The sequence below is a fragment of the Orcinus orca genome, chromosome 16 (genome assembly GCF_937001465.1).
Source record: "Orcinus orca chromosome 16, mOrcOrc1.1, whole genome shotgun sequence".
Classification (NCBI taxonomy): Eukaryota; Metazoa; Chordata; class Mammalia; order Artiodactyla; family Delphinidae; genus Orcinus; species Orcinus orca.
Window position 1 is genome coordinate 7,162,059 of NC_064574.1, and position 9,979 is coordinate 7,172,037.

Here is a 9,979-nt window from a genome sequence, read left to right on the forward strand (position 1 = left end):
GCCATGCTTCAAAGGCTGCGGTGGGGGTGGTGGGGTGGGGACACATGACATGCAGCGTGGCATCCCAGGGACAAAAGTGAAATGACACAGGTGCCCAGGGCAGCAGCCTCCAACCGCAACGAGGCACAGGTCCTCCTCCCGGCCCTGCCCTGCTTCAGAGCCCCTGCTGGCGGGCAGGTGGGAGCTTTGACCAAGCACGTCTGGGGCCTCCCTGCAGACGCTGCCTTTCTCAAGAGCTCCCAGGGGACCCGGATGCTGCTGATCCATCTGTCTGTGCCCAGGTGCCCAGCCTCTGATTTCATAGATGTGGGGTGAGGCCTGGGCACTGCGATTAGATATCAGTTCCCCTGGTGCTTCTAAGTGATCAGCCAGCGTTGCCAGGTAAACACCTGCTCAGCACTCTCGCCTCCCCTTGCCCTGCTCCTGCCCGCCCTCAGCAGACTCTCCACGTGGCCGTCGCTTCTCAGATGTACCTACCTTGCAACAGACTGGAGTGAGCCACTTCCTAAGCTGGAAACACAAACGTCACCTCCTCCAAGAGGCCCTCCTTGACCACCTCAGCTGCCTGCCCTCAGTGGCAGCCATGCTATCACATCTCTACTTCCCTCTCTGAGATTTCCATCTTCAGGAGTTGTCCTGCTTATAATGTAACAAATATAACAAATACATGTACGTAAGCATTCCGTTCTTCGCTTGGTTGCTGTTGGCCAGAGGCCCGGAATGTGTGGTTCCAGGGAGCAGGGAACCTGGTCGTCTTGCCTGGCTCCTAGCACTGGGAGCGTGAAGGGACCATCTCTGCCCGGTGTATTAGGGGTCGAGCTGGATTGCATGCACAGGTACTAGGATGTGATCAGGAGTTTTTACTTTTTTGGCCACGCCACACAGCTGTGCCTTGGGATCTTAGTTTCCCGTCCAGGGATTAAACCCGCGCCCTCGGCACTGAAAGCGCGGAGTCCTAACCACTGGACTGCCAGGGAACTCCCTGATAAAGGGTTTTAAGTGCAGCAGGTCCCCTTCCTCCTCAGATACTTCTGGAGGCTTGCCCACCCAAGCCTCGTCCCCCCATCGCACGCCAGGCCCGCACTGTGTCCTCCATCCCTCGTGCTCATCCATGCTGTCCCCTAAGCCAGCAGCCCTGGTGGCCCACCCCCGCCCTTCCATCCTCAGGACGTGATGGTGTCTGCCCATCAGAATCCACTGCCCCGCCCTCCACGGTGTCTGCCCATCAGAATCCACTGCCCCGCCCTCCACGGTGTCTGCCCATCAGAATCCACTGCCCCGCCCTCCACCGGGCCCACTGCAGTCGGCCTCCTGGGCTGTTTTCTTTCTTTGACGGCACTCAGACCAGACCTCCCGAGCTACTCTTGCCCGGGCTGTAGGCAGGAACATGAGAGACCAGGGGCCACCCAGGGGCCCGGGGCCTGACCTTGCAGGTCTCCCATGAGGGGCTGACCCTACAGAGCAGCAGACAGGGCTACTGACCGGAGGGGCGCTGAGCGGTGCCAGCCTAGGTGGGTTTAGGGAACGCTGCTTCAGGACCACCTGGCCCAGGCGCCTCATCTCTCCCCTGGGTTACTGTGGTGGCCTCCCTCCCAGCTGGTCCCCCAATCCCACCCTTGACCACTCAACACAGTGGCCAGAGGGAGCCTGTAAAAACCGAGGTGGGATTACAGCACCACCCCCGTCAGAGGCCTCCTGGAAGCACCAGCCCCTCAGCCCTCCAGGCCCGCCGCCCCCCACCCCCATTCTCCTTCCTGCTCCCCATTCGGGCCACGTGGCCTTCTTGCTGCTTTAAGCAGCCCAGGCCAGGCCCGCTCCTGGCCTTGGCATCTGCGGCTCCCTCTGCCTGAATGCTTTTCCCCAGACGTCCTCATAGCCCCGCCTCCAGGTCTTTATTCCGACATCACCTCAGGGAGGCCCTCCTGGAGCACCCTCTTTAAAACCGAGACCCTCACACAGCTGCTCCTGTGCAGTTCCCTCCATCGGGCCGTCACCACCTAACGCCCCACGTGCGTTTCTTCCTCCTCCCCAGGGAGGCCCATCCACTTTGGTAACAGTTTTGCTGGTATATAGATTACAGGCCATAAAGTCCATCTTAAGGTTTAAAACGTACAGTCAGATGGTTTATGTGTGTTTGCAGTTGTGCAACCATCACAAGGATCTAATTTTGGAACGTTTTTGTCACCCAATTAGCAGTCACTCCCCATTCCTCTCTCCCCCATCCTGATGGGGAAAGGCAAACACGAAACTCCTTTCTGTCTATGGATTTGCCCTTTCTGGACGTTTCATGTAAACGGGGCCATACAGCATGGGGCCTTTTGTGACTGGCTTCTGCTACAGACTGAATGTTGGTGGAAGCCCTCCCCCGCCCCAAATTCGTATGTTGAAACCAAATCCCCACCAGGATGGTATTTGGAGGTGGGAGGTGACTAGGTCATGAGGGTGGAGCCCTCATGAATGGGATCAGGGCCCTTGTAAAAGAGACCCCAGAGCGCTCCCTTGAACCTTCTACCATGTGAGGACATGGCAAGAAGACAGAAGACAGCTGGCTATGAACTCGGAAGCAGGCCCTCACCAGACACTGAATCTGCCCGTGTCTTGACCTTGGACTTCTTGACTCCAGGACTGTGAGAAATGAATGTCCGCCGTTTAAGCCGCCCAGCCTATGGGGTTATAGCAGCCCGAACAGACTACGGCAGCTGTTTTCACTTATCGTGTTTTCAAGGTTCATCCACGTTGTAGCAGGTATCAAACTTCATTCCTTTTTATGAAGCAGAATTTGATTCAACTGAAATACAAAGTACAGATTCTAAAATTTACTCTTCAGGGCAAGCTGGGAGCCACAGTACATTTTGCCCTACAAAGAATGTCTGCAGTGTCTGGAGCCCTGTTGTGTCTGGTAACCCCTGGGGCAGCCTCTCAGCTTGGTTTCATGCTGGACAGGAGGGCTTGGCTCTGGACCAGCTGCCAGAATGGAAGATAAACCGTGGCTGCTGCACATACGTAGAAGATAAGAAGGCACAAAAGCAGACTCTCCTAGTGTCCCCAAAAGAACTAAGTAAGGCTCAGTGAAGGGCCACATTCCACGCACGGCGAGGAGGGGGTGGAATTCAGTCTTGGATTAAAACTTGCCCAGAATTGGGAACTCCCTGGTGGTCTAGTAGTTAGGACCCTGCGCTTTCACTGCCGAGGGCACGAGTTCAATCCCTGGTCAGGGAACTAAGATCTCACAAGCCGCGCAGCGTAGCCAAAAAAAAAAAAAAAACCAAAAACCTTTCCCAGAATCATCCTTGATTTTTAATCATACACAGCAGCTGCTCATTTGCCCCTGCTCCCAAAAGAGTTGGCACAGAACTCAGATTTATTAGTTGAAAGAGTCTTTTCATTACCTCCCAACTGAAAGAGCATCTCTTTTGTTCCCAAACTGCAGTTGGGACTGAAAAAAAAAAAAAAAACCAACCAAACAAAACCCCAAAACACCTGGAAGCTTTAAATTAAAGCTTCAATTAAAATTAAATCTGTTTCATTAAAGGCTGCTCAGTCCCTGGGAATTAAGTGTTAAGGTCCTAAGGCGGGAGACGAACTGTATTTCCTCTCTGCCTTTAGCTTTGACTTCTGCGGGCTTTCTTCAGACTTAAGAAAACAAACACTTAAAAAAAGGGGACTGCCTACTAAAATCCAGTATCCATTTATGGGGTCCCAGAGGCTGGTTCTGATAGGCAGGAAAGCATAACGTTTTTTGAAAGGTTTTAGGAAAACCACCAGTGTCCTCAAGAGAGGCCCCTTCTATTGAGCCAGGTACCGGGCTTAGCACTTTAAAGGCGCCATCCCATAAAAACCCTCACAACCCCACGACGTGGGCACCTCTGTCGCTCCCACTTTGACAGATGGGAGACCAAGGTTTGGGGCAAAGCTATGAGCTGGCTGGCGGCGCCCAGACTGAGTTCTGTGCTGCAGGCTCCCCTTCATGTCCCCCAAGAGCTGAACATTCCTCAAGGAAGAGCCTGTTCCAGAACGTCAAGGCTCTGGAGGGGAGAAGGAAAACTGTCACCAGTACCCTTCGGTTGGGCCTGCACCGCGCCCGCCCTGTCCTCTGACGCCCAGCAGCCAGAATGGCCGCTGGGAGCTCAGGCTCCTGATAAACAGCTCCCCACCCGCCTTTTGGCTGCGGATGAAGTGCCCCGGATGGGAGATCTGCCAGGCCCTGATAGGAGGAGCAGTGGACAAACCCCGGTTCCAAGAGCCAAACAACGTCCTGAGGCTGATGACGGGTGAAAGCCCCTTTCACTTTCCACCCTGGACATCTGGCCCAACCAGACTTCATTATGTCCCCTCTGTCTACTTGCCAGGACCGGGTGGAACTGTCTCTCTCTCGAGAGCCCTTTTCTGTACGACCTCTATTTTGGCAAAAGGCCTTTTGGCCAGAAAAGAAAAAGAGGCAGCCAGGGCTTCCCTGGTGGCGCAGTGGTTGAGAATCTGCCTGCCAATGCAGGGGACATGGGTTCGAGCCCTGGTCTGGGGAGATCCCGCATCCTGCATGCCGCGGAGCAACTGGGCCCGTGAGCCACAACTACTGAGCCTGTGCTTCTCGAGCCTGTGCTCCGCAACAAGAGAGAGAGGCCGCGATAGTGAGAGGCCCGCGCACTGTGATGAGGAGTGGCCCCCGCTCGCCGCAACTAGAGAAAGCCCTCGCACAGAAACGAAGACCCAACACAGCCAAAAATAAATAAATTAATAAATAAATATTAAAAGAAAAGTTATTCCTTAAAAAAAAAGGCAGCCAGACTTCCAGCTACAGAATAACCAGTATCTACTGCAAGACAATGGGAGGGACAAAATATTCAGACACAAAAGACAATTTCCTGTTAGCCGGTGCTGCAGTTAGTTTTTTTTTTTTTTTTTTGGTGGTATGCGGGCCTCTCACTGCCGTGGCCTCTCCCGCTGCAGAGCACAGGCTCCGGACGCGCAGGCCCAGTGGCCACGGCCCACGGGCCCAGCCGCTCTGCGGCACGTGGGATCCTCCCGGACCGGGGCACGAACCCGCGCCCCCTGCATCGGCAGGCGGACCCCCAACCACTGCGCCACCAGGGAAGCCCTGCAGTTAGTTTTTAACTTTCTAGAGTTAGAAGCTTATATGGACAATTTTCTTCCTTTTATCCTGGAAATCTCTTTAATCATTGTGGGTCATGCATTTTTCTTCCTAACCCTGGAGGAGAATAAAGAGACTGAAATAAAGGAATTTATGAGGTGATGACCTGCAAGGAATGGAAACTTTTCAGACATTCATTTCTTCGTGAAATATCACCTTAAGAACCTGTGATGTATCCTTAGTCGCTGCCCTGGATGCAGACAACATCTACCTCACCCGTGTCTGTTCTTAGATAAGTGCTTTCATATACCTGCAGATGGCTCTCTGAGCCCCAGTGTCCTACCTCCCAGTTCTCCCTCACACGCTGCCTTTTCAGGGAGCCTTTCCCTGATGACCTTATTTATTAACTGGCAGCATCCCTCCCTGCAGCCCTGCCCATCTGCACCCTCCCTCCCCCCTTGGCATTTCTCAGTAGCACCTCTCACATCAACAAGCCTGATATTTTCCTTTTCTGTTTATTGTCCCTCCCCTCCCACTAGACGTCAGGCTCCCTGAGGGTGGGTTATGTCTGTTTTGTTCATTGCTCTATCCGCCCCCCCAGCCCCCCCGCCTTAGAGCAGTGCCTAGCACAGTGCAGACACTCACGAATAAGTGAGGAACACAGCACAGCTGTTGAGGGCAGAAGCCTTGGAACGAGACTGGTTTGGATCCCAGTTCTGACAGGTAACCTCTGCGTGATTCTCAGAAAGTTACTCAACCTCTCTGGGCTTAAGCGGGGGGGATGACAGTATTGCTTACGTCACAGGGTTGTTGTGAGGATTACATGAATTAATATTTTCAAACTACTCAGAACAGTGCCTGGTACAAAGTAAACAAAATATAGTGTTTATTATTAATATTACTTATTGCATGAATGAAAACAGGTGTCACTCTAAACAATCTGAACTTGTGAGCAATTTTTGGCTCATTCCTCAAACCTTCCTGACCCTTCTAATACAGCCTTCTTACTTTAATAAATATGGGGTGGGGGAGCAGTACATACACACACACACACACACACACACACCTGCCAGTGCCAGGCTCACAAGACAGACCAGCAAGTCAGGAGGACATTCCATATGATGAGTGCATAGAAGATGCACACCCATGGGGCTGAGGAGGGGCCAGTGGAGGCACCCAAGGTATCACTGGTGGTCAGGGAAGGCTTCCGGGAGGAAGGGACAGCTGGGCTGATCCACAGAGAATCACCAGGAGACAGCTGGGTGTGCGCGGAGGGTGCCAGACGCATGAGGATCCCCTAACTGGGCTCAGGAGGCAGAGACAAGATCTACCACTTGTCCGATGGGGGAGCAGAAGGCAGGGAAGGAAGTTTCTCCACCTGTGGCAGAGGCATGGTAAGGTCACGAGTCAAATGCCTATGCAACATTCAGGAAGCACTGGCTCCCGGTGGCACCATGTTGAGGCCCACATCAGCTCATGGAACTGTTCCCCAAACTATTGTTGGGAAGGTGCTATTTTAAACGCCTGCAAGGTCAGCAAACAGGCTCAGAGGCCTTCAGCACTTGGGGTAGGTCTGCACCGCTGGTGAGTGGATGCAGGCAGGCAAAGGGACCAAAGGTGCAAACCTCCAGGCACTGCTTGTCCCAACTTGTTAGCTCTGGATCTCCAGACTTCACTGCTTACCACCTTTTTTCTTTAAGGAGACCCACTTCAAAACTTTCAAAAAGGGATAGTCTGCATTACCATTCTGAATGGAAACCAGTTTTCAGTTAGCAAACACAGAAGCAACCGAAGTGAAATATTGATGCAATGAAGTAACACTGGGTTTCTTGCGCGCGTCCTGCCTGCAGTCTGACAGGGAGGCCTGCCCTCTAGGTTAGATAAAAAGGGAGTGGCAGCAAGTGTTGGGGGGGGGGTGTTAGAGACCGCAGCACCCACCAAGCCTTTCTCCTCGGCCCAGGGAGGAAGCCCCGGCGCGACTTCAAAGGGAACAACTCTACCGCCCAGTGAGAACGTCGATACCAAGCCCAGGCCCCATCTCCAATCCTCCCGTCCACCACCACAGTACAGCCTGACGCTTTGGGATCCTGGGATCACCTGGAGGTTGTGACCTTGGGCAGTCACACCTCCCTGAGCCTCAGTTTCCCCTGCTGTAAACTGGGAACTCGCTTCTTTGACTTGTAGAGATCTGAGGCCTGGGGACCCTGGTGCTCGGTCTCGGGCAGCTGCGCGAGTCAGGCTCTCCTTCGGCGGAGATGGGCCGACGATCGGGGCGCGCGGGGTTCGGGGTGGGGGCGGGGAGGCTTACCTGGCGGCCGTGGCAGTTCCCGCGGGCGGCGTGCAGCAGCGGGGCGTCCAGCCCGGTCCCGAGCAGCGGCAGAAACAAGGGCGGTGGGGCGCGGGGGGCGGCAGCGCCCAGGAGCCAGGCGGCGCGAGACCGGACCCGGGCGCCCACCCTGCCCGTGGGGCACAGCAGCGCCAGCAGCCCGGCCATGGTACTCAGCCCTGCGCCGCTGCCCGCACAGCGGACAGCAGAAGGAGCAGCGCGGTGGGCGGGGCCCGCGGGAGCCCGAGCCCGGAGCGGCGGGGTGGGGCCGGGGCCGCGCGCCGTCCTTGGCCCCGCCCACCGACCCCCGCCCCTCCGCCGCCTGAGCGGCGAGGGCGGGGCTGTAGCCCCGCGCGGCCGGGGCGGGCCGGAGCTGAAGCCCCGCGAGAAATGGGCGGGGCTGGAGACGTGCACCCCTTCCGACAGCCTGCGAGTTCTAGTCGGCGGATCCTGACTCATCATGTTGCTTACAAGCGAGTCAGAGGCCAGCCCAGCCCTGATTCAGGAGTGAGGGGGTCAGATTCCTCCGACTTGACGGGAAGTGACAAGGTCACGTGTGGAAGGGCTTGTGGAATGGGAAATGTTGTCGTGACCATGTTTGGGAAATGCAGTCTACCACGGTAGTCAACTATTAACTGTAATAAAAATAATAATCTTTGGTCTCCATTCTGCAGAAGAAGAAACTGAGGCTCACAGAAATGAAACCTTCCCTGAGGCCTCTTATTCTCATCCTTTTGTCATGCCTGAGCCCCCGGTAGCTTTTTTTGGTTCAAACTAGAGGATCCAGAATGTTATGTTTCTAGATCTTTGCTATTTTAAGCAGAAAAAAATTTTTTTTTTTTTACCACAGGGAACGGTTGCTTGGAAAACCATTGGAAAAGCTGGGAGAGTGGACATTAGGCTGGCCCCCCAGGAAAGGCTCTCTGGACAGAGCAACACAGGCCGGCAAGAGGGGGGACACAAGCCACAAGCCGTTAGGTGGGTGTCAGGGGTCGGCCAGTGGAATGAATGAATTCTAGAGCACACTGCCAGAGCCGTGACCCCAGGATCAGGAAACTGCCACTGCAGCTGCTTTCCAGCTTCTACAGAACAGATCACTGGACGCTGGAAAGCAGGGTCAGGCGGCTGCCTCGGCCACAACTAACGGTCCACACCCGTGGGCTGGCGACTGCACACCTGAATTCTGCTGCAGAAAACCCCACGTCTCCGCACACTTGTTTACCAGCAGCAAACAGCCCAAACTGCAGGAGGATGCCTCCGCCTCCTTTCTGCCTTCGAAATATTCTGCCAGTGCATTCAACTGGCAGAAATGAGTTCGTATCCAGAAACCTAGGTGCAAAGGGAAATTATAGCTGTTCTGCCGGCCGTTCAGCCGTTCTACACTGGAAAGAGATGGGGATCGATGTGCCCAAATTCAATACCTCAGGACCCTACCCCCACCTTGAGAAGCCCCTTCTGTCTCACTGGCTACAGCTGAGTCACAGGACACTCTTAACTGCAAGGGAGTCTGGAATTTGAGGATCCAGCAAAAGAAATAGGCCTGGCTTAGGTCAGAGTAGGCACATCGTCTTCCTGAACACAGTCGGGGTTCTGCTGGCAGGGAGGTAGAGGGGGTGGCTGCCGGGGGACGGGGGTGGTAACTCCAGGCAGTGCGACAGGGCTGTGTGCCCGTGCACGGCGGTGAGTGTCACACAGGAAGTGCACGTGTACCATGGGAAGGGGCACACATCAGTGTGTGTGTGTGTGGGGGGGGGGCTGAAACCTAAAGGGGGCCGGGGTGCTGGAGGAAGGAAAAGGAGTTTTCCCTTCTGGTGGAGGAGGAACTACTTCTTCCCAGTTCCCAAGGGAACCATGGTTAATCTGCTCAGGGGTCCAGGGCCTCGGGGTTACTCACTGTGGCTCCTTTCTATAAGAATGTGGGAAGGTAGATTCTGGAGCACAGGCAGATAAACTGTGATAAAATAGAAAGTGAACAGTGTTTGGGACACATTGCCACGTTTTCTCCCATTACGTATTCTCTGGTTGTACCTGAGTCTTCCTGAGGACGAGAACAGTTCTCTTCCAGTTCTCTTTCTCTGTCAGATTCTGCAGTGTCTGCTCTAAACTGTTTCTGCTCACCTGGAGTCCTCCTTCCTGCCCTGATGACTTCTCTCCTGGCACATACCCTGGCCTCTTACTTCTCAGGGGAAGCCTGAGTCTTAACTGATGGCTCCAGCCCACGTCCCTGTTTCCCTCCACCATTCCCCACCTCCTGCTTCTGTCCCTTTTCCCAAAGCAAATCCAACTACCCGTGCCCATACATCACTTCTTGCCTCCTCTCTGTTCATTTCCAATCAGCATTCATTATTCTGAACACCTGCTATGTGCCAGCAGTGGGCGATGCAGTAAAAGTAAGGCTTTGTGGTTTCATGATTTGTTGGTGAACATCACAGCTTTGGTGTGGTGCAGGCCCTGTTTAGAATCTTTGTTAAGTGACTCCAACGATCTAAGTCCCTTGTTTCCTCACTTGCAAGAAGTGAGAGTAATAATACCCATCTCAAAGGGTTACTGTGAAAGTTAAAGGA

At 54.4% G+C, this 9,979-nt stretch overlaps 1 protein-coding gene across 1 annotated transcript in view; it reads right to left on the reverse strand.

The window, feature by feature from the left end:
• The window catches only part of FAM210B (family with sequence similarity 210 member B), an 11,401-nt gene extending 3,755 nt beyond the window's left edge, over positions 1 to 7,646 (reverse strand). The window contains exon 1 of the mRNA XM_004282292.4: positions 7,398 to 7,646. Within this exon, the coding sequence (XP_004282340.1) occupies positions 7,398 to 7,583 (186 nt within the window). The 5' untranslated portion in view covers positions 7,584 to 7,646. The remainder of the gene's footprint in view (positions 1 to 7,397) is intronic.
• Between the last annotated feature and the right edge of the window lie 2,333 nt (positions 7,647 to 9,979).